We start from the raw sequence: 24,645 nt of genomic DNA, 5'->3' as shown, positions 1-24,645 counted from the left end.
ATGCTCACGACCAGCAAAATTCTCGCGCATGTTCGCCGAGAAGACTGGTTCATGTCGATAGATCTGAAGGACGCGTATTTTCAAATACAGATAGCGTCACATCACAGGCGATACTTGAGATTCGCCTTCGAGGGTCAGACATACCAGTATACAGTCCTGCCTTTCGGCTTGTCCCTGGCACCTCGTACATTTACGAAATGCATGGACGCAGCGCTCGCTCCTCTCAGACTCAGAGGCATGCGAGTGCTGAACTATTTGGACGACTGGTTGATCCTAGCTCAATCACGATCTCAGCTCGTGAAGCACAGAACCATTTTACTCGATCACCTCGAGAATCTTGGTATCACGGTCAATTGGGCGAAGAGTTCACTGAACCCCAGTCAAACGATTTCGTTTCTGGGTATCGTTCTGGACTCGCAGTCTATGACGGAAGTCTTTTCGCCGCGGCGTTTTCACCCCGCTCAGGAAGTTTCAAAGGATGCTGGGTCTCATGGCCTCAGCATCATCAGTTCTCCAGCTGGGCTTGCTCCGCATGCGCCCGCTGCAGTTCTGGTTGAAAGCGCGAGTAACGCGCGGAGCGTGGGTGTCCGGCCGGTTACGCCTCAAGATCAATCAAAGCTGTGTGACAGCCCTGATACCTTGGTTGGCGGACGGCTGGTACCAATCAGGTGTAAGCCTGGGGACTTCCTCGAGAGTGAGGATGGTGTCGACAGATGCATCCACCTCGGGATGGGGAGCGCTGCTCGAGGGCAGACCGTTCTTCGGCCTGTGGTCGGAACGAGAAAAGCTCCAACACATCAACTGCCTGGAAATGCTGGCAGTGCACAATGCGCTGACGCGTTTTTGTCCCCATATCAAGGACCAACACGTCGTAGTCCGTTCGGACAACACGGCCGTGGTGTCCTATATAAATCGCCAGGGCGGTCTGAAATCCACATCCCTGTACAGGCTGGCGAAACGCCTCCTAATATGGGCTCAGCACAATTTGCGCTCGCTGAGAGCAGTGCATGTGCCTGGGCTCCAGAATGTGGGCCCAGACAGACTGTCCAGGAACAACATTCCCCTGGGCGAATGGTCTCTACACCCACAAACAGTCCGGCTGTTGTGGGAGAGATTCGGCAGAGCGGAGGTGGACCTATTCGCGTCCCGCGAAAACGCTCATTGCCCCGTGTTCTTTTCCAAGAACGACAGCGCGCTGTCCCAGATGTGGCCGCGCTGCCCGTTATACGCTTTCCCCCCCGTCTCCCTCCTGCCACAGGTGTTAGAGCGGGTCAGGGAAACAGAATGCCCAGTGCTGCTTGTAGCACCGTTCTGGAGGAACCAAACATGGTTTCCAGTCCTGATGCAGCTAGCAGACTTCGCTCCATGGCCAGTGCCATTGAGGAGAGATCTCCTCTCGCAGGCCGGGGGCTCGATTTGGCACCCACACCCAGAGCTGTGGTCCCTTCATGCGTGGGTGCTCAACGGATATCCGTTGACCTCGCAGAGGGAGTGATAAATACCATCACTCAGGCCAGAGCGCCGTCGACTCGGCGGCTTTATGCCTCAAAGTGGTCGGTTTTCTCCGGCTGGTGTACAGCTCGGAGCCTATCACCTCTCGATTGTGAGGTGACGGAGGTTCTCTCCTTCCTACAGGAGCTGTTGGATAAGGGCAGATCCCCTTCCACGCTCAAAGTTTACGTGGCGGCTATTACAGCGTTCTCCGGAACAAAGCTGGGTCAGTCACTAGGAAGGAACGATTTAGTCATCCGCTTCCTCAGGGGAGCTAGGAGGCTGAATCCACCCAGACCTCCTTCAGTTCCTATGTGGGACCTTTCTACAGTCTTGACGGCCATGAAAGGTGCCCCTTTCGAGCCTATCCAATCTATTAGCCTCAAACATTTGTCTTTCAAAACAGTGTTTTTGATGGCTCTCGCTTCGGTGAAGCGCATAGGCGACCTGCACGCGCTCTCCGTGAGCCCAGCGTGCTTAGAGTTTGGACCTAATGACTCTAAAGTCATACTCAAACCTAAGCATGGCTATGTGCCAAAGTCCCTCAACACGCCGTTTCGGGCTCAGGTTATCTCCCTGTCTGCCCTGCCGGGGTCAAGTGAGGAAGGGGACTCAAGTTTTCTTTGCCCTGTTAGGGCTTTAAGAGCTTACGTGTCCCGCTCCGCTGTCTTCAGACAGACTGAGCAGCTTTTTGTCTCGTTCAGTGGACGTTCCAAGGGAATGGCTGTTTCGAAACAGAGCTTATCCAGATGGATAGTTGACGCCATAGCGCTGGCTTATACTGCCAAGGGCATTCAGTGCCCGTTGGGAGTCAGAGCGCACTCCACGAGGGGCGTTGCCTCCTCGTGGGCTTGGTCCAGCGGGATTTCCTTACAGGATATATGTACGGCGGCAGGCTGGGCCTCGCCGTCTACATTTATCAGGTTTTACAACCTAGAAGTTCCCGCCTTGCAGGCTAAGCTACTATCGGTGTAGTCGATTCAGCTGTTTAACTAGAACACTGAAATCGCATGCGCAACGCGCTACCGACTGTCTTATGGGCAGAATTGTGTAAGACCCACATTTCCCACATTCAGTTCAGGTTCCCCACCCTGTCTATGTGATGTCATATTCGCGTCTGCTGGCGCGACCATATAAGGACGGAGGGAATACCCTCTTGTCTCTAGACTCTCTCTGTGAGGTCATGTTTACGTCTGCGGACGTTACAGTTTAGGGAATTAAGGTCCCCCATCCCTTAATCCCGGATTCTTTGTGAGTCTATCTGGTGATTATGCACTGTACATCTGGCTTAGCTTCCAGTGATCGGTGTTTTTATCCCAGCACGCACGGCGTTTTACAAGGGGTTCCCGTAGCGTTTTGATAAAAACGCAGTACGAGAGGACTCTCGTAAGAGAACGTACTCGGTTACTAACGTAACCTCGGTTCTCTCTAGAAGAGGGAACGAGTACTGCGTTCTCTGCCGTGCGTACGGTTCACTCTGGTTTGCTTCGGCTATGAAAATCAAGTGAATCAGCCTTTTCGAGCTCCTTTTATAGAGGTTAGCCACACCCGTCTCGGCGGGAAATGGCAAGGAGGGCGCGAAGCGCCCTCATTGGCCTGACGTCACCTCAGGCCTCGCTCGATAGGCTTATGCAGTTGCCGCAGAGCAGCCAATGAGCGAGCAAGCCGTCTCGCCATAGTTGACTACTGCTGCAACGCGCTTTACATGTATGAAAATTAAGGATAATTTTTTGCTTCAGTATTTCGTGAAAAGAGACTTTTCCCGTAGCGTTTTGATAAAAACGCAGTACTCGTTCCCTCTTCTAGAGAGAACCGAGGTTACGTTAGTAACCGAGTACGTTTTCACCAGTTCACGTTTTTGTAGTTTACACAGAGATGATAACAGTATTGTGTTCTGGTCCCCAAAATGCTGTTGCCATGTAAATTAATGGCCAAAATGCATAAAAAGTTTTCAGTTTTTAGTTGAAAACAGTGTTGTGTAAATGCCTTTTTAAATGCTTTATGCACATATTTGTCGGATTTATGCATTTCTATCTATCAACACTTATCAACGCCTAAATTAATCTGTAGCAGTCAGGTGGTTCAAGTACTGTAAGAGCTCTGTAAGTTGTTTACATTCATTATTATTGTAATGTTATTTGAGACATGAGGTAATTTAATGCCATCTTGTGACACTTTGCAGACTGTTCATTGTTAGTTTATGCTCATTAAACAGTATTAACAGATACAGATACTTTTAAGTATCAGATTATTAACAGATACAGATTAACAGATACTTTTCAACATTAGTAAATGTTGAAATGAATAGGCCTAATGTAGTTAACTTATGCTAACAAATTGCAAAGTGTTACCGAAATGTCTTATCATAAACTTGCCCTGAATCTTCTTCTTTTTACCACAAATATTCTTTTGAAAAATGTACTAAACCATATATCTAAAATTCTTGGCATGAGAATACTGATACAGCTTCATGAGATAAAGTATCACAATACTTTGAATTGAAATGCCATTGAAACACAAATCATGTCAGGGTCTGCTGAGACTGTGAGTGCAAAAGTGTGTGAATGTTAATGTATATCTAAACATATATGAACTCTGAATTGCATATACATAAGAACAAGGCATTTCTTTCTCAGGATATCTGTAAACATGGATATTGAGTGATAAACAGTTGAGCGCCACACTGCCCCTGCTGGACACACATGGAACTGCACTCGTGCTCCATTCACACATGAGTGTTTTGCTTGGCTGACAGTGGAAAGCATTGAAAAAACAATACAACATTAATGAGACTCGTCCACCCACAGTTTCTGAATGTTGGCTCTTATTTTCTCTCTCATTCTCTTTTCCTTTTCTCAATCACTGTGTTGCAGTTATCCGGCTGTCTGTGACTTCCTACAGAATAATAACTTGTTATCAATCATTCGAGCACACGAAGCACAAGATGCAGGGTATGTATTTCCTGTCTGTAGCTCTTTATTTTATTTGTATTATTTGTGTACTAATATGCGCCTTTTAGTGGTATATAAGGTACAAAGGTGTCCTTTTAATGGTACATCTTTCCATACAAGTACAGTTTTTGCACATTTTGTCTATGAAAGTAAATGAAAACATTTGTATCTTCCCTTTCCCTCTTCTCACAGCTACCGGATGTACAGGAAGAGTCAGACTACTGGATTCCCTTCCCTAATTACCATCTTCTCTGCACCAAACTACCTTGATGTTTACAATAACAAAGGTGAGTCCTGCTTTCCCTTACAGTGAGATATGTGTGAAAAAATGGAGTTTCGTGATGAGAACAGAGAGCGTGGGCAGAACCATCAGCTCAAGTGACTCCATCCATGTGGTCTCATCATCCGCTGATGGAACAGGGTCAACCTCTCTGCAGTACCATCTAGTGGAGGCTTTTTGTGAAAATGAATGTTCAGCCACTTACAAATTGATGTACTGTATATCAGGATGTATTTACGCCATTTTTGATTGGTATTTTTCCTCAGAAAGCTCGTTTAGCTGGGGTTTTGTCATATCATTGTGTGTACACACTATTTTAGCGAATCATTCCAGGAACACAGTTTAGAAAACGATTCCACTTTAATTAGTTGATACAAACCCAGAGGCTCAGGAAGCCACGGTCTCTTGAGATTATTTCTCATATTATCGATTAGAGAAAACTCACATGCTAGCTCACTTTTTCTTATTACTCACTTCCTCAGCTGCCGTACTGAAGTATGAGAACAATGTAATGAACATCCGGCAGTTTAACTGCTCCCCTCATCCTTACTGGCTGCCAAATTTCATGGATGTCTTCACCTGGTCACTGCCATTTGTGGGGGAGAAAGGTACCTCTGTCACATAAATATTGACCGGCTTGACAATTCTTTTTGCTTAATAAAACATTTTGCTAATGTCCGATTACTTTCAACTAAATGTCATTTTGATATGTTGTGGTTGACTGTTGCTTGGCCCGCAGTCACGGAGATGCTGGTAAATGTGTTGAGCATCTGTTCTGATGATGAGCTGATGAATGATGGAGAAGAGATCTTTGACGGTGAGACATCTTCACTTGTACGCTTCACTGTCCTATGCAGAAGATAAACATGATTTATTCCACATGAAACATGATTATGATTTCTCAACAGAGAGGGCCTTTTCTTTGGCGTCAGGTACATCCTGAATTATGACTCATGGTCATTTCAATATCTTTCCTGTTAAGTAGCACCGTTCTGATATTGTGTTTGTAATAGCCCTTAAGTTCTGTGCTTGACTTAGCTAGCCGCTACAGGAACTAACTCCAGCAAGTATTGGGAAAGCTACTTTAAAATGTAAGCATTTCAAGTTACAAGCTACTTATAATTAAAAGCAATTTAAACCACAGTCAAACTGGTTGGAAACAAGCTAGTAAACAATAGCTATTTTGTAGCTAATAATATTTTAGCATTATTATTTACTTTAATCAGAGCAGTATATCTCTGATTCCAAAACAGTTAAACAATTTACACTTTACACCATATACAATGTGACAATGTGAGTGTTTTGTCACTCTACGCATTGGAAAAAGTAGCTTGTTACTTTAAAAGCTTCATGATTTTAAGAAAAAACTGAGCTACACTACTGAAACCTGTAGGTTAGTTAGTAGTGTCGCTTCTTTAAGTTAGTTACTCTTGAAACTGCCGCCAACACAATACATACTTTCTTGTGTGTCTACATCTGTGTATATAAAAGAAGAAAAGTTTCTGTAGGTTTTTAGCCTCTGGTCATACAAACTGAGACCGCTTCATGTTTTTCTTTCCGCCCACAGCCAATGCAGCAGCTGCTCGCAAAGAGGTGATTAGGAACAAAATCCGTGCCATTGGGAAGATGGCCAAGATGTTCTCGGTGCTCAGGTACAAATGGGGCTTCCTCCAGCTGAGTCATTCAGTCTGCGGTCAGCTGGGTCACATGCTTATGAAACCGTTCTTGCTTGTCATATATGATATATAGAAGAAAGGCTTCTTAAAAGCAAGATATTGCTGATATTCAGTACACCATAAAACTGGGAGTAAGAAACTATTTTAAAGGTAGTATTTTAAAGGTTCAGTATTGAATTCTTTGGACATCTGTGGTTGTAACATAAAAATGCAAGTTTGGGGAGGATAATTATGTCAGTAAGTATTTTTGAGAGACCCCTTTCCTAAAATACAAAGGCAGCTGTATATTTTGATTCATAAATACCCATGTATACTGTCTAAGAATAACAGTAAAAGTAATTTTATAAAGATAACAATTATATTGTGAATATATTTAAACCAAAATATGGGCACAATACTTTTTTTTATTTCTTATTTATTTACTGTAAAAAAAAAAAAAAAAATCACAATTTCTATTGTGATTTCTGTCCAGCCTTAATGCAGAATGAAAGCATAATAATTTAAGTTTCAGTAAATGTTAACTTTTTCTTGTCAGAAATTTTTGGCAGACCCCAGTTTAATAACTCCTGGTTTAATCTGCTTGGTTTTTTAAATGTACTCAATATAAAGTTCACTGATAACTTATTTTAAATGTACACTACTTTTCAAAAGTTTGGGCTCAGTGTGGATTTTTCACCTGCTTGCACAGACATCACACGTCATCAGTGTGTTTTGTAAGGCTATGCAGAGTTGTTGTCAGACAGTCACCGAGCGCTGCAAACAAACAGCAGCCGTATTTACAGGTCCTCCTGAACCAAAACAACAATCTTATGCTGCCTTCACGCCATGTCGGAAACATAATTACAAGATGGCCACCAGTGACGTTCTACCCGGAGTTGTTCACGTCCTCAGACTCGAATTTGAGTTTCTGTGTCAACACTATCAACGCCAAAATGAATCTGCAGCAGTCAGGTGGTACAAGTGAGAGCTCTGTTAGTTGTTTACGCTCATTAGGTGAGACATGAGGTCATTTAACGCTGTCTCTCATGATGCTTTGCAGAATCTGCTGTGTGCGTTCATGTGTTTTGAAGGAAGCATGGTTTTAGAGAGCACTCTGAAGGGAGGGTGGGATGTCATGCTTTCAAAGCTAGCTTGCTATTGCTAGCCTCTCTGAAATTGCCCATCCTACCTTTAATACTTTTATTTTTGCATTAAATTGATCAAAATTGACAGTGAAGAACATATATACACTCACCTAAAGGATTATTAGGAACACCTGTTCAATTTCTCATTAATGCAATTATCTAATCAACCAATCACATGGCAGTTGCTTCAATGCATTTAGGGGTGTGGTCCTGGTCAAGACAATCTCCTGAACTCCAAACTGAATGTCAGAATGGGAAAGAAAGGTGATTTAAGCAATTTTGAGCGTGGCATGGTTGTTGGTGCCAGACGGGCCGGTCTGAGTATTTCACAATCTGCTCAGTTACTGGGATTTTCACGCACAACCATTTCTAGGGTTTACAAAGAATAGTGTGAAAAGGGAAAAACATCCAGTTTGTGGCAGTCCTGTGGGCGAAAATGCCTTGTTGATGCTAGAGGTCAGAGGAGAATGGGCCGACTGATTCAAGCTGATAGAAGAGCAACTTTGACTGAAATAACCACTCGTTACAACCGAGGTATGCAGCAAAGCATTTGTGAAGCCACAACACGCACAACCTTGAGGCGGATGGGCTACAACAGCAGAAGACCCCACCGGGTACCACTCATCTCCACCACAAATAGGAAAAAGAGGCTACAATTTGCACGAGCTCACCAAAATTGGACAGTTGAAGAGTGGAAAAATGTTGCCTGGTCTGATGAGTCTCGATTTCTGTTGAGACATTCAGATGGTAGAGTCAGAATTTGGCGTAAACAGAATGAGAACATGGATCCATCATGCCTTGTTACCACTGTGCAGGCTGGTGGTGGTGGTGTAATGGTGTGGGGGATGTTTTCTTGGCACACTTTAGGCCCCTTAGTGCCAATTGGGCATCGTTTAAATGCCACGGCCTACCTGAGCATTGTTTCTGACCATGTCCATCCCTTTATGACCACCATGTACCCATCCTCTGATGGCTACTTCCAGCAGGATAATGCACCATGTCACAAAGCTCGAATCATTTCAAATTGGTTTCTTGAACATGACAATGAGTTCACTGTACTAAAATGGCCCCCACAGTCACCAGATCTCAACCCAATAGAGCATCTTTGGGATGTGGTGGAACGGGAGCTTCGTGCCCTGGATTTGCATCCCACAAATCTCCATCAACTGCAAGATGATATCCTATCAATATGGGCCAACATTTCTAAAGAATGCTTTCAGCACCTTGTTGAATCAATGCCACGTAGAATTAAGGCAGTTCTGAAGGCGAAAGGGGTTCAAACACAGTATTAGTATGGTGTTCCTAATAATCCTTTAGGTGAGTGTATAATGTTACAAAATATTTTCAAATATATAATTTCAAATAAATGCAAAAATATTACACAATAAAACACAACAATATTAAGCAGCACAACTGTTTTCAACATTGACATTAAGAAATGTTTCTTAAGCACCAAATCAGCATATCAGAATATTTTCTGAAGAATCGTGTTACACTAAAGACTGAAAATTCAGGAATTACAGTTTACAGTATTACTGTTTTTACTGCGTTTTTTGATCAAATAAATGCAGCCTTGGTGAGAATAAAAGACTTCTTTCAAAAACATAAAACAATCTGGTTGACCCCAAACTTTTGGACAGTAGTGTAAAATCAGTGTGTGATATTATTTCTGATGGTTATATCCTGTCTTTGCAGAGAAGAGAGTGAGAATGTGTTGACCCTGAAGGGCCTGACCCCTACCGGCATGCTGCCCAGCGGGGTGCTTTCTGGAGGCAAGCAGACTCTACAGAGTGGTGAGAACACGACCCAGTACTGGCCATGTTCCTCTCTTGGTTCTTGTCTCCCTCTATCTCCTACTCTCTCTCTCTCTCTCTCTCTCTCTCTCTCTCTCTCTCTCTCTCTCTCTCTCTCTCTCTCTCTCTCTCTCTCTCTCTCTCTCTTCTTTTTTATTTCCTCCTTTACTGTCTCTATAGTGTCTGTCCCTGTCTCTTCCACCTGTCTCTCCATCTGTCTCTCTCTGTATCCTCTGACAAACTCCGGGCTTTGGGGTGCTGCTCTTTTAGTTCCCCCAAAGCATGGACACATTAGTGGGTCGGTTTACCCTTCGTTGGTAAACTGGGGTGAGAATGAGTTTCTGAGAGGCCTCTAGGGTGTCCAGAGCACAGCAAGCGTGAAAAGCAGGAGAAGCCTCCTGCAGAATGTGCGAATGGTCGAGGGTATTGTCTGAGTCTGTGGTCCATAGTCTGGTTGGCGTGCATGTGTCTCTCAGGGTTGTCCCGACGCCCGCCGTTGCTTGTGCACAACTGCTGCCTGTGCGTTTCTGCTGTTGCATGGCTTGATCAGGTGTAACACACTCCCCATCTCTCCCTCCAGCAACCATCGAAGCCATTGAAGCCAACGAACCGGAAGAAGACGGAGAAGGTAATTCCTGGACATGTATCTGGGTGTAATCCAGCATAGACTGGTAGAACATGGTAGATGGTTTCTAGCTGGTGAGACCAGGTGGTATCGGGTTTGTTTCTTGTTTCAACATGGTCTACCAGTCGAAACCACATTTCAAAACACATCTACCAGTAGATGCTGGATTTTCCAGCACACTGTGAAGTTGACTGCTCTGACTAGCTATCTAACACACCATATTAGATTTAGATTAGACCAGAAAGCCACCACATCACTACGAAAAGGTACCGCACATGTCTGGGAACAGATTGGAGTCAGACTGTTTTCAAATAATCTGACATAGCCTAAATTGCTTACTGGTTAACAATGTGGCTGTGTCCGAAACACAAGGTGTTATTGCCCACTCAGTCGATGACTAAACAGACAGCACCTAAGGAAGTGATTTCACGCAGACTTCCAAAGCACCATAATATCACATTGAATGACCCAAAAAAATTCATGTGATTTTTAGAGATAAGTAAGCAAATTTTCACTGCCGGGCTCAACGATATGGATTATTATTATTTTTTTTATATTCTGCTTGTTTTGCAAACATTTTCACACAAAAAAATATAGATTTATACATTACCATTAAAAAGTTTGGGGTCAGTAAGATTAAAATAAACACTTTTATTTAACAAGGATGCATTCAATTGTTCAACAGTTAATTCAAATTGTAATAATATTTTATAGTATTACTGTTTTAACTGTATTTTTGATCAAATAAATGCCTTGGTTACTCCAAACTTTTGAATGATAGTGTATATTTACATGTATAATGTTATATTTGTAACTTTACCTGTATAATGTTTACATTTTTAATTTTATTTATTGTACATTTTTCAGGAATACTATTTAAGAAAAAAAAGGCAATAAAAGCTCTTCAGCTCTTCACTCTTATCTTCAATAAGAGTTCTTCAAGACAGCAATTAACTTAAAATGGCATCCATGGCATAACATTACTGATTGGTTTGAAATTTTCAACACATTCTTACTATCTGACCATGCCTATCACAAGCCACTGACCCCAGGTCAGCCATCCTTATTGTTGAGCCCTGCACTGACTACAGTATGTGTTTCTCAGTTAATATGCATCTAGACATTGACAACAAGAAAAAAAAACATTTATGAATTAATTTACTTCTTTGAACTGCTCCGTCAGCCAGCCTTTTCCACCAACCATCAAATTGCATGCAGAAAGGCATGGAAGGACGCATCTACTGAATGCTGCCCTTAAAAACAAACCAGATGAAGGCATCTTAATATATTAGGATTCAAATTTGCCTTGATGCCTTCCTGCCCCCCTATATTGCATGCAAATGCAGTGTTCTTTTTTTTAGTTTTAGACACAGCCATTATGCAAGTCAGGCATCACAGGATCCTATTTGTATATCATTTTTATTAACAGCAACAGCAATTTAACCAGATATTTGCCATGCCCTTTTTGAGTGGTGACATTAAGGGAACATTCCTTTTATATCTTGCATGATGGTTTGAAGTAGCATCTAAACTGGAGGCATGATTTTTTGATGTGGTATGTCGGGCTCTGCATTTCCTCTGGCCCTCATGGTTCAAGTGTGGGCATAGCATGTGATTAACCGCAATCAGGAACTCTCAGCCAACCAGAGTGTGTTCCTCTTCTGCAACCTCTCACTTTCTGAGACCAGCTCACCTCAGTGATACACAAATGGATGGACACAAGGGGTTTGGATACTGCTTTCTATTTCTACAGTTAATCGGTTGACAAATAAAGACAGAGCTACTGTGAGCTACGAGGTTGTTAGTCTATGGTAAATGCTTCTCTCAAAACCGGCAGCCTGCAATATTTCAAATTATTTTTTTAAATAATCATGTTTAACAGCTGAATTTGTGGTGAAAAACTACATCACCCATGATGCTGTACAGAAAATTCCACCAATCAGAGTCAAGCAAATCATGACAAGCAAATAGCCTCAAAAGAGCTTACGCCCTCTCACCTGAAGCACTGCGAATGACATAATCAAGTCGGTTTCTCTACGCTCTCAGAATACTTAAAAATGTGTGCACACACAAACACACACATATATATATAACTTGCAATAAATATTGTTTCTATGAATATAATCAACTTTACATTAATAGTTTTATATTTCTCCATCATTTTTTTAATTCGACATGTTGTTTGCAATGCTTCATGGGATTGTGGTTCTTTCCCTCTTTAAAGCCGTTAAGTACCTTTGTTTTTTTGGTTTAGTTTTTTCAATTGAAAAAAATTTTTTTTGCTTCAAAGCAAAGTGTATGATGTTGTGATTCACCTCGTAGCCGGTTGGTTTGGTTTGTGGCTTATAACACTTTAACGAAGACTTTTTAAAAATCCCTATGGGAAAAATAAATGGAAAAAATATTTCTGGAACCAATGCCTCTTAAAAACTATTTGATGGGCACTGTTGCATTCTAGGAAACGCAACTGATGCATGACTATAAAAGCATTTACAAATTAGTTATTAAATTATTTATTTTTTTAAATAAATAAGTGAATATAGATATTTTAAATATTATACATTTAAACATTTAAAATATTTTTTAGTATGTGTGTAATAAAAATATGCTAAATATAAGTGCATTTAACTTATTCTTTATGTCAATTTTATGTCATTTGTTAAAGTGCCCCTATTATGGTTTTTTCGAATATTCCGAAAGTGCACAATAAATAAAGCTATTTTCTCCCAAAAGAAAGAATAGACTCTGAACCGCCTAAACGAGTCATCTGTAATTCAAATCCCACTGCGTTACGGTTCTTTGTCACTAGAAGATACATTTGCATAATGCCTGCCTATATTGTACGTTGTCTTGTAACTTGTACGGTAACTTGTCCCCCCCTCAAACACGTAATTTTACTAACGACTACTTCTCAAATCTCAGAGTTCAATGCGGGATTCGCAAAATGCTTGCGCTTGAAAGATGGGTCAGTACCCAGTTTATTTGGATCAGTTTGCTCCGTTTTGTTGATTGGTCTACCACACAACAAAACAAGTTTGTTGATGGACATACACTTGTTAATGCTGATGGTGAGGAATTACAGCTGCAACATCTCATAATGTACATGAAACTGAGTAGCGTATCACTGAGAAATGTCCTGCTCGAGTCGTCCTTGTGATTGAGGTTCGGGTTGAATAACTAGTTCTTCCAATATTTCACCATCGAACTTGAGCTCGAATTGATATGGTAAAATCGACTTCATCGTTACTGTCTTTACAGTTTGTACAATCGGCGAGGACTGAGAAAGCCTCCGGAGCTGAAGTTCAGTTATGGTAATGGCCGTTTAGCTTCTGACAAGCGCTTTAGGGGCCAGTCACTTGTCGAGTCTTTTGCACACTCAAGTTTATTATATTAAATGTAGGATCAACACCGCATCGAGATTTCTTCTTTTGTTCACCGCATGAAAAGATGAATGAACAGCGGATATTACTTGAAGGCTTACAGGGTGGGTTTTTTATTGTTCATCTCCATAAATATATCTAGTAGTAGAGCTATTGCAAGGGATGGAAATCCATTTATCCTTTGCTGAAACTTCATCGTCTTCATGGAGAAGCGGCTCATGATTGCTTAGCATAGTGACATGTGAACGGCCACTGAAGTGGTAGACCAATCGTAACAGACTGGGCCGTCTGGCCAATCAGAGCAGAGTAGCTTACAGAAAGGAGGGATTTAGAGAGACTGATTCATCCGACAAGTCGTTTGAGAATCATTGAAAATGAAAGTGTGTTTTTTGACCTTTGATACATGTAAACCTGTTATAGGAGACTCCAAAACAAAATTAGGAACCTTTAAAATAGCATAATAGGGGCACTTTAATGCTTCTTTTTGTTCCACTTATTTTTATTTTATATAAATTAAACAGCTTTAAATATGTCTATTTATTTCTCAATTTCTCTACCAATTTCTCTTTTTATTTATTAATAAATTGACAATTGATTCCTTTATTTGAGTTCTATTCATAGAATATATTTTGAATATTCAAGATATACACTACTGTTCAAAAGTTTGGGATTGGTAAGATTTATTTTATAAAAAATACAGTGAAATATTATTGGAATTTAAAATATATAATAACTGAATTTATTATAATAATAAAAATAACTGTTTTCTATTTTAATATATTTTAAAATGTAATGTATTCATGTGATGGCAAAGCTAAATTTACAGCATCATTAAATCTTCTGAAATCCGTCTTCAGAAATCATTCTAATATGCTGATTTCCTGCTCAAGAAACACGTCAAAAACAGTCGTGCTGCTTAATATTTTAAATCTGCGATACAATCAGAATAAAATGATTAATTTCTTTTTTTAAAAATCATACTGACCCCAAACTTTTGAATGGTGGTGTATATGCAGTATAAACTAGTTTATCAGACTCTAATAAAGAGAAATGATGTAGTGGCTGATGAGAACCAAGAGTCTTGCTGTTCATTATGGGCTTTTCCCGTCTCTCTACAGCCATCCGCGGCTTCTCTCCACAGCACAAAATCAGCAGTTTCGCGGAGGCTAAAGGTCTGGACCGCATCAATGAGCGCATGCCACCCCGCAAGGACGGGGTCAACCACGTGGGCCAATCCATGGGCAAGATGAACGTGTCGGAGACCAACGGCACCGACGACAACAGTAACATCCAGTGATGAAATGGCTGCCCACTCACCTGCACCTGAGTCCATGCCACCGCCACGACGCATGGCAGGACAATGCCAAACTTGTGATTTAAGGCCTCCTGCTTCCAACAAACACCCAATGACATCACCTACACATCCCTCCCTGCTCCAATGTACAATTAGAGAACCAAACTATCTTAAATGTGTCACTGAAAAGGGGGAGACTGTTTTCTTGCTGTCAGCTTGCTGCTTGCAATTTTCGAAGCGGATACCTTGCCGACGGCAAGTTTCTGCCTTTTTTTGGGAGTGTTGAATGGGAAGGAGGGGTGGGAGGGGGGGTGATATGCCTGTCAAGGGCTGAAAGTGTCTTTATCAGAGAGGGGGCGGTCTCAGTTCCTTTCCGACTCCACCCACAGACCAAGTGGGTGGGGTTTAGGAACTCTCTTAAGCCTGATCCATCCGGTTCGTCGGTGCGGGTGATGAGCCTGTACTGGTTCCACGCACACTTTTTTTCCTCTTTTCTTCATGGTCCCATCTCATAATGAAATGATCTCACTGTTGATGATGTTTTGCTACTAGTATTAATAAATATACAAATTTGAAATGACAAAAAAACGAAAAAATCTTTGTAAGAAAGGACATTTAACGACAAAACCTGTACATTTTATTACTTACGATGCAATCTTACCTGGGGGTTTTTATTTCTTGATTTGGTTTTTGGTAAGATGCCATGAAGCAGTAGAAGAGATGAGCGGTTCTGCTTGTCCACTGTAGACACTCGTTCAACCGTTTGGATTGAAGAAAATCCGCAGCGGGAAATCCAGCTCGACCTTTGGCGCCACCTTCCTGATTGTTTCTCACTTGCCTGTATCTCAAGAGAGAGAATGCACATAGTACATTTCGCAAGTCAAATAAATATTATATATAAATATATATATAAATATATTTAAATATACGATTATTAACAATGGTCGAGGACAATGATTTTTAACAGCATCTATGGTACTGAACGCATCAGTGCATGCAACTAAGTTCCTTATTGATATGTGAAATTATAATTGTGATGTGTTTCAATATAGTAGACTTGAATTATTTCCCTTCAGATTATATTTGTAAAGGTCTAGTTTGTTTTTATATCTCTATAAATAGATATGATTTTGTAATCTTTTATTTAATTTTTTTTTCTTTTCTTTTTTTTTTTTCATCAATATAATTTTATTATCGTTGATTTTATTTTTGTATAGTTTCTCTGTACAGGCACTGACGCTCTTTCCGAGGTGTTTTTTCGTCATCTTTCGTTCTTTCTTTTGGTTCTCTCTGTTCAGTTGGTGTACAGAAGTTGTTCAGTTGTGTGAATGAACATATTACTCAGTGAAAAGCAACATTCAGGCTGCCAAAGCATGATCGCATGGTTTATTCAAATGTAAACTAATTGGACACGAGGAAAATTCAGTGTCTCACGTTGAAGAGGAAAACTATATTATCATTATGACTCTTGATGATCTTCTTCTTATTCTTACAATTAAGCTTACAGTTCTTTCATTTCCACTGTTTTCTGATCCTTGTTTGGTCCAGACGTGGTTTATTTCAAAGAAGGAATTTTATGGATTTGTGACTATTTTTCTTGTAATTTTCTCTGGAACTAAGTTTTCGCATTTGACTTCCTAAATGAAAACACATATTGTAAGCATGCCCTATGGGACAAATCACTTTTTTTACTCTTGAATAAAATATGCATGAACTAATCATGTCTTTCCCCTTTTAATGCTGGTTTGAAAACAAAAAAAATGTTAATGTATTCATTTATTATTCTCATTTAAGAAAAGCAAACTGATTTTTTCGACAGACAATCAAGAATGAAGATGCCATTTTAGATGTAATATTAGTGTTTAGAAATGCAAAGACCATAGTATGCATAAGGTTCTTCATAGGAACTGCTAAGTTTCAAACGCTCAACTTATGAGAGCTTTTTTCCATGAGGGCTTTCCACCTGTTTCCTGCTATTCTTCCACAGGAAACTTCCACAGGGGCCACAGTAACTTCTCCCTGAAACCAGACCTCAGCGCCCACTGACACACACCCATACACACGCTTCTCAGCAGGGCTTTGTAATACTATGTGCTTCCGTCATGTGTTAATATTATACAAAACAGGAAACCGATTTGGACATACTGGTTCATACTTCAGCCAATATCACTTGCTCAAGAACATTTCCATACAGTTTTTCTGCTTTGTCGTTTTCATACACATTTAATTATTGCAATTATATCCTGATATCTGAGATACATATACGGCTGGTTCTGTGAAGACGGATGAGAGTAAAACCCATCTGGATTGAGCCATGGAGCTGCTTCTCTTTCTTCTCATTCTCGTGATTGCATCTTCATCCATCATTTCAGCAGGTAAGTGTCAGTTTATTTATGTGTGTGTATATATATATTTATATATCATATATGATCACTGTGACTTTGCCATCATATCAACATTTTGCTGATCCTGGAACAAATGTTTTGTCTGAAAATGTAGTCCTAACACTACCCTATCCCCACCCCTAAACCTAATGTGACCCGTAAGTTATCCCTAAAATCAGAGGGAAAAGATAGGTGAATAACACTGATGGTTTTAAGTCTAAACTTGAGAAACTGTATACTTGCCCCTCAAATCTGATTGGTTGATTGGAATGTTGATTAAGGAACATTGCACTTGGTGAAATTACCACTATATATATGTAATAAAAAATAATGTATGTTTTCCATGGGACCTGCACAGGAAATGACACAAATCTTACAAGTATGGCACCTCCAAACACAACTGCTTCAACTCCATGGTCTGTAGATTCAAGTACAAGTGAGTTATATTGTCTATGAATCTCGGTAACAACATTTTCAATTCAAACAAGAATTTACCATATTAAAGATGTTTGAGCATATATTGAACAATTACGAACCATCATATTACCATTGTTTAGATAATAGCAATAGATAAATGTCCAATAACATGCTTTCTAAATGTACCTGTGATGGTGTACTTTATATGAAGCAATTACACATTAAGCACAAGATATCATTATTTTAGTTAGTTTAGTTTATCCTTTCTTGTCTCCATTAGGATAACTTTTTCTTGGGCAATCGAATATTGCTTTAGCATGTATATAATTTATAAAATATACAAATAAAATAACTTATTATTACCATATAACTTATATAACTTCTGTATATTCTCATTTCACTTGTAAATTATATTTATCCCTATCTTGATTTAAATGTATCTGTCTTAATTTTATTTCAGCAGTCCAAATTCAAAAAACAGTGTCTTCTACTTTTTCATCTCATCATGAGGATGACAAAACCAGGCACACCTCAAAAACTGTGAGCACAACCACAGCTCCTTTATCTTCCGGGCACACAGGTAAGGCACAAATATAACTTATACAGTATAGTTTGCACATCAACTCATTCAGCTCACACACTGAACCCTGTACCTCTGTTTCTCCAGGCAGTACTGATGGATCCAGCCTCGCTTCTTCAAATAGGCCATCAGGTAGTAATTATTAACCGCTTTTAATTAGAATATTCAGAACATGGGAGAAATTTTGTCTGTAATCTTGCTTATCTACTAGTGAAGTTCTTTCTTTGAACTGTGAGGATATCACAATAAATGTTATGAAAAGTATAAGTGTGTATTCATTACAGGACAGTCCATGATTACCAGCGTTACATTTACACCACCAAAATCCATAGACACAACTCTAAATGCCATCTCATCCCCAGCGGCCAAAACAACAGGTTTTATCTGTACCTTCTTCTGGCTTTTCCACCCAACAATTCTTATTTACTGAAATATGAACAATAAGTATTAAAGGTGCAGTAAGTGATTTCTGAGAAACGCTGTTTATATTTGAAATCACCAAAACAAACACACCCCTACCCAAGAGGACCACACCCCTATCTTGATAGCTTATGAGGGGACACGCCCCTTACTGCTGATTGGCTACAAGTGTGTTTCGGCACTCTGATCAACTTTCAACAGCTTTTCTCAGAAATCACTCACTGCACCTTTAAGTGTAAAATGGACATGGTATAATTCGTTCAAGAATTTTCAAAAAATAATAATAATAATCTAAAAACATTTTGCTAACGTTCCCATATTATCCCATATTCCACATTATTTCTCATTGTTTTCTGAACGTTCAAAACATCCAGCTGTTTTTAAAATGCTTTAAAAAAAATCTTGATAATACAAATGTTAAGGGAACATTCCATTTGATCATTTTGCACACATTATGGGAATGTTACTTTTGAATTTTCTCATAAATTTAAACGAACATCCAACTTATTTTTTGAGAACATTAGGTAACATTTTAACAAACATTCTATTACCATTACTGGTATGATGTTTGTTCATATATTTGAGAGAACCTTGCCAGAACATTAGCCAAAGTTCTGAGAATGTTCCCTTTTAGCTGGATGGTTGAATCCCTGGGTTTAAAATCAGTGAAAGTTGATGATACCCAATTTGAAATGTATGGGGCGAAAAATTTCTTTTGAAGAACATTTTATCCCTTATTTGAGCTGTACTTTAAAGAATTGTTCATGTTGTACAGTAAAGTCTAGCATTTTCCATTTCAGACTACATTAAACTATTATTTCACATGTTTGCTCTATGTGCAGTGGGTGTTTCTGCACTTCCTAAGACTTCAACAACAGTTCATTCAAACATCAGCATGTCAGAGGTGACGGCAACGCCTTCACAGGCACCAGACAGCAGTCTCACTATGCTCGCCTTTGGTAGGTTTTATACTGATATTCTCATGATGCACATTATTTCTTCTGCTGCATAATATTTCCTGTCTGCAGGTGTGATGAGTTTTATACTCATTTTAATTGTTGTCATGGTGATCTTGGTGATCACTATCAACCTCAGGGGACGGTGTAGAGATACCAGGCAGAACAAGGGTGGGTTTCTCTCTCGTTCTGTCAGTTTTAAGATTACTTTTCAAAGCAAACATGGCTACAAGCTTAAAATCAGTTTTGTTTTGGTTTTTGTTTATAGATGTTAAAGGCTATGACTCTGTGGTATCGGACAGGTGAGGACTCAAAAACCCACACACATAAATACAAAGTGCTGTCATGAGACTCTAGATGGCGCAGGCTAACAGGTCCTTAACTCAATCTGCTTGCAATCACATAATTCTCTATAGACATTATGCGGCAGAGAAACTAGGGCGCAGCCATCTTTAGAATATTGTCTTTGAACTTCCGTTTTAGCGGTCGCTCTGTATATCTCTATGGCATTGCTGTCCAGGAGTAATTAGCTTTTGAAGTGGATTTACTTAATGTAAAGACAACGAAAGTTATCATGAGGATTGTAATGTTTTAAGCAGATGTCTTAAAAAATGTCAGTAGACCGGGAAGATTTTAAAATGAGCCGTTCATTCATAAATACGCAAGATCACTGTGAAAATACAGACCGGAAGACAACAGACAACGAGCGCAGTGCTGAAAAGGGGCGGGGCTACATTAGGTCTATAGGGTACAGCTGATTGGTTCCTGCTGTGTCAGTAGCCAATGAGCTCGCTGCTCAACCTTTAAATACTTGGTCAGCATTTGCTGTAGCAGTTGCAGCATGCTTTCAGAAACCCTCCACCTTCCCCAGCTCCACCTGTATAGATCTGCTATGGGTAATTCATGTATACTGTATTGTAAAGCAGCAGCATGTTGTGTATGTATTAGCAGTAGCAAGTCCCGTACAGCAGAAACAGCAATAACCAGCAGCAGCGTAATAGATCTATTCCGCCAAGACCAAACATATCAACATTGTCATATCCATAACCATGCCAAAAAAAAACATGAGTTGTCATGACAGAATTGTGAATGTGCAGTTATCAACATAGCTTGTTTTATGTAGGCTATATATAATAAGAATAAATAAATAAATATTATATACTGTGTTTAGATAACAGATCTGTTGAAAATTAATTTAAGCTACTGCTTCAATTTTGATCAAGCAACATGATCAGCAACTGTGAGAAAGAGACCATCACTCTTGTCTCTGTGAGGACAATAAACACAGAAAACGGTAAGAACGTGCATTCCCTAAAATATTGTTGTGTATGTGACTAAAACAGGGAAAATAGCACCCCATTTGACATTATTGTAATATATGAAAGCGTAAATGTCCTACTGTGAGATTTCACCTCTGTTCTCTGCAGATACAGATTCTCCTCAGATCTCTTCAGTTCACAGCACTATAGTGGACAATGAGGACCAATAACTTACCAGAGACCTGCTGGGCATCAAAGATGGAGTTTGAGTTCACTCATTCATTGTGCATGGAGATTGGAGGCTGCACACTTATTTTTGATATTTATAATGTTGACTGAATGTGAATTAATGTGCCTCTAATAATGGTCAGTGTACAGATCACACATTATGTTTATTACATGTATTGCACTTCATATAAAAATATAATTATGTCTGCCATGCACTTAAATATTAAACATTTCTGTCAATTTTTGTTTCTCTTTTTCAGATTAAAAAAGTGCATTTATGTATATAATGTCAAGTATAAGTCAAAAAGGGAGATACTGAATATCTTGGTTATTATAAGGTTCCAAGATAAAAGTCAAATTATACAATTAAAAAAAATATATGAAAATAAATTACTTATTTTTTTCCCTGGGCAATAGCAGAGGTTTTTTTATATAGCTAAGGCTTTATGCATGCATGCATAGTGAATTTGATATTTATTTGTTTATTAGGTAAATATATTAGTCATTTTGTCATGTCACTGTCTTGATCACCCTTTCAGATGTTTATTTTGCGATAACGAACGTATGACTCTACATAAGTGGTTTTCAATATTGGTCCTGGAGGCTTACAGGGACCAATGTTGAAAATACGCACATTTTGTATGTCTCCCTTACCTAACACACCTGATTCAGATCAGCTCATTAGGAGAGGGCTCCATGAACTAAGGCTGCGTCTACACTAATCCAGAAGGGCTACCTTTGTTTTTCTCTGCGTTTTGGCCTTCCGTCCACACTGAGACAGCATTTTTGTCTTGCGAAAAAGCTTTTTGAAGATGGTCTACCAAGTGGATAAAGTTGACAATGCGATTTTCGCATTATATTGTGGGCTCGGATTTATTTGAAAACGATGCTGCATGTTTAGTCATGTCATGTGATGTATAGATATCGGAGACCGGGGGTGGTTGTAACATGCGTAACACTATCAATTCCACCAATTAGGGATAAGACAGAAGTAATATGATCACTTTAGTATTTTCCTACTTCCTACTTGATCCCGAATGGTGATTGTCAATGCTGGAAACAGGCAAATGCAGAATATATAGAGAAAAAGTTATTTTGAGGTCAGAAAGTAAAGATTTTAATATGTTTAGTATGTACTATTGTAGATCAAATTGTATGATTTATATTAGATTAAATAGTTTCTTAGGCAATATGTGATGCGTTTTCCCCCTGCTAATTTTAAGTGTTTTAAATAAAGTGGTTTGCATGGAGCAATTTAACAGCACAAAGCCAAAGAAGGTTTGGGTGAGATGTGCCCTATGCAGTTTCTGGGCCCATCAAGGAACAAAGGAACACCATGTATTTGACATCAACTCACAAGGTCTGTGATATTCTTGGAGAGGGTTGAATTGGTTCCATTTGTAGTAAACAAATGTGGGTACTTTGTATAAAAGTTTGAGAACTCAAGCTGGTTCTCTCCTGTGTTCCTGCTATGTGCTATTCACTTTCACAGTGTTGCTAAAGAGCAATGTTACTTTGAACAATGTTCATATTACATTCCTTCTAAGATGACATCAGAAAAGCTTGGAAAAGGTGGATTACAATTATAAATGGTGTGTCTGACCTTCTTTACTTATACCTGAGTAAATGTGAATTACCACACTCTTGACTGGTAAAGGGTCTTTTTACACTCTGATTGGATTTCTATCTGATTTGTTAAAACGGTTACATTTACACTTTTACGTCCACAAAACGAATATAAATCCGATCTTCAATTCTCGCGCTATATGCAAATTTAACATCACGTCAACGAAAGCAACAGACGTAAACTGCATTTTATTTATCATCAGCTAATTTCAAGATCAAAATTTCACAGCTACCTGTTGGCAATCCTTGCAACCGGTCCCTTCAAAATATTCTTCTTATGTTGTATATCGTCCCTTCTTATATTGCAAGAAAAAATATTCTAGTTAATTTAATTTCTAACTATTCAATAAAGCAGTGTCCTGCAGTATAACTTGCACTTCCAAAACTATTTTAACATTGTTTGTAATTCTCATAATCATTATTATACCTGTACTATTAATTACCTCATATTATTTGAGAAATATATGGAATGTAGGCTATTTGTTACACTGCAGACTAAGTGAACTGCAATCCTTTATTTTCTTTTAGATGTGTGTGTCTGTGTGTGTGTTTTATGTTGTGTTATGGCAATAAACTCACCCTTGATCCTCATGATGTCCTCGCAGTCCAGCTGTCTCAGCAGATGTGGTGAACTGTCTCACTCTCTGACGGACTGGCTGGATTGTCCTGATCTTGAGGCTGGAGCTGGACGTCCTCCACTTGCTGGTCCAGTAGAGGATAACTGGAAGGAGGTTCCTGATGATGTCCTCTAAGTCTAAGTCTTATCTAAAGAGAGGAATATCAACCAAAAGCTTGTTTTAATCAAATAATCTCAATCAAATTTTGCATACTCATAATAATTCTTCATTTAGTGGAAGCTTAGGTTACTTGAAATCTTAAAAGATTAAGCGTCTTCATGTTTTATCTATTTATCACTTGTCTTGGAAAATAAGTCATTGATCTGCATTTTTAATGTATGATTGTGCCATTTATATTGTGTGTAAATGATTAAGAGACTTTTTGATGTTTTGCTGGTCATTTACCAATAGTACACCTCCTGGATAGGGGTTCATCAGTGTCCTAGTGCTGCCTGAGCTTTGGTGGATTTAGGGCGATACAAATAAAAGATAAAACAGGCAAACATTCGAAACCTCTTCTTTTTCTGCCTCTTCTTCTTTGTCTTCTCCTCCCCTCTCACCTCCTCCCTCCGCTTTCTCTTTACGAGATAGTCACTGTCCCATAACCAACACGATAAAACACTATTAACAACTGTAAACACACCGTAAACTGTTGATAAAACAAACAATGTTAAATGTTAATGTCACTCATTTGATGAAAAGAGAGACCAAATACAATTCTATTTTGTATTTTTACACTAACTAATGTTCTATTTATTAAAACAATATAGGCTACATTTCATTTCAAGTGTTTTATGCATATTTACATTTATTCCAAAATACTAACTAAAGGCAGTAACTATTTAAAAAAATATTTTCATGATTTGTTATCACAACTTTTTATCTTTTGTCAAATCACCTTAGATAATTAATGTGGTTCAGATAACATATTTTGAGTGTATGTTAATTAAACCAATCCCCTTCATTGTATTAACTCAAATATTTAATTTCAACGAACTCAAAATTTTAAGGCAACCAGGTAACTTACTTTTTTTAAGTTAAACCAACAATAACTTTTTACAGTGCTTGATTAGATGATTATTTTTCACCTGAAGTTGTGTTTTTTCTCACAGCCACACGAGGGTGGCAGACAGCGCTTTCATCATGAAAATTACTGTGTGCATCTGATCTGCATTACCCTACCAGCCTATGTTTTAAAAAAATAAATAATAATATATTATTATTATTACGGAATGTAATATGAATTCGAGTGCCTTACAAACCCTAGTGACTGCCCTGCGTATACCTTTTGGGGTGTTCATTTAAAATAATTCTAATTTAAACGTGAAAGGTCATTTTTCTCAGTGTATGAGCAGGGGCGTAGCACCAAATTTTGGGCCCTGGGTACAAACCATCTTGCTGGGCCCCCTTACCAAATACCATAGTGATACCAATGGGTGGGGTATTGCATTTTTATCATAAAAACACTTAAAATGTAAACAAAATAAGCCACACTCTGATTAATATATTTTTGTTTTATTATCTTATCAGTAAGAGTTGTTGGC

The 24,645-nt window shown here is 39.2% G+C and overlaps 2 protein-coding genes across 6 annotated transcripts in view; both read left to right on the top strand.

The window, feature by feature from the left end:
* ppp3ca (protein phosphatase 3, catalytic subunit, alpha isozyme) overlaps positions 1–15,195 on the top strand; it is a 59,643-nt gene extending 44,448 nt beyond the window's left edge. The window contains exons 7-14 of one of the 2 annotated variants that reach the window (XM_084137432.1): positions 4,365–4,442; positions 4,635–4,729; positions 5,205–5,330; positions 5,462–5,539; positions 6,290–6,374; positions 9,218–9,315; positions 9,896–9,943; positions 14,439–15,195. In XM_084137432.1, coding sequence (XP_083993558.1) covers positions 4,365–4,442; positions 4,635–4,729; positions 5,205–5,330; positions 5,462–5,539; positions 6,290–6,374; positions 9,218–9,315; positions 9,896–9,943; positions 14,439–14,617 — 787 coding nt within the window. In that variant the 3' untranslated portion in view covers positions 14,618–15,195. The remainder of the gene's footprint in view (positions 1–4,364; positions 4,443–4,634; positions 4,730–5,204; positions 5,331–5,461; positions 5,540–6,289; positions 6,375–9,217; positions 9,316–9,895; positions 9,944–14,438) is intronic. The other variant, XM_084137433.1, reaches the window with a different exon arrangement.
* A 1,447-nt stretch (positions 15,196–16,642) lies between these two features.
* ecscr (endothelial cell surface expressed chemotaxis and apoptosis regulator) lies at positions 16,643–21,267 on the top strand. 4 transcript variants are annotated; one of them, XM_084136562.1, is made up of 10 exons: positions 16,643–16,989; positions 17,357–17,434; positions 17,876–17,995; positions 18,083–18,127; positions 18,280–18,372; positions 19,258–19,374; positions 19,444–19,542; positions 19,640–19,673; positions 20,595–20,665; positions 20,799–21,267. In XM_084136562.1, exons 1-10 carry the CDS (start codon positions 16,929–16,931, stop codon positions 20,858–20,860), a joined length of 780 nt encoding a protein of 259 aa, XP_083992688.1. In that variant the 5' UTR covers positions 16,643–16,928; the 3' UTR covers positions 20,861–21,267. The 4 variants fall into 4 exon arrangements, 2 of the variants coding, with proteins under 2 accessions (XP_083992688.1, XP_083992689.1); XR_014609190.1 differs by having other exon boundaries at positions 16,650–16,989; positions 20,572–20,665; positions 20,799–21,098; XR_014609191.1 differs by having other exon boundaries at positions 16,656–16,989; positions 20,543–20,665; positions 20,799–21,098.
* Positions 21,268–24,645: the final 3,378 nt, after the last annotated feature.

The sequence above is a fragment of the Abramis brama genome (assembly GCF_963993115.1).
Source record: "Abramis brama genome assembly, chromosome: 15".
Taxonomy (NCBI): Eukaryota; Metazoa; Chordata; class Actinopteri; order Cypriniformes; family Leuciscidae; genus Abramis; species Abramis brama.
This window is presented reverse-complemented; position numbering and strand designations above follow the sequence as displayed.

Coding starts and splice junctions, on each gene's coding strand:
- ecscr (XM_084136562.1), top strand. CDS start 16,929: ATGGAGCTGCTTCTCTTTCTTCTCATTCTCGTGATTGCATCTTCATCC. Junction 17,996..18,082: donor TTTATCTTCCGGGCACACAG/GTAAGGCACAAA, acceptor CTGTTTCTCCAG/GCAGTACTGATGGATCCAGC. Junction 20,666..20,798: donor GACAATAAACACAGAAAACG/GTAAGAACGTGC, acceptor TGTTCTCTGCAG/ATACAGATTCTCCTCAGATC.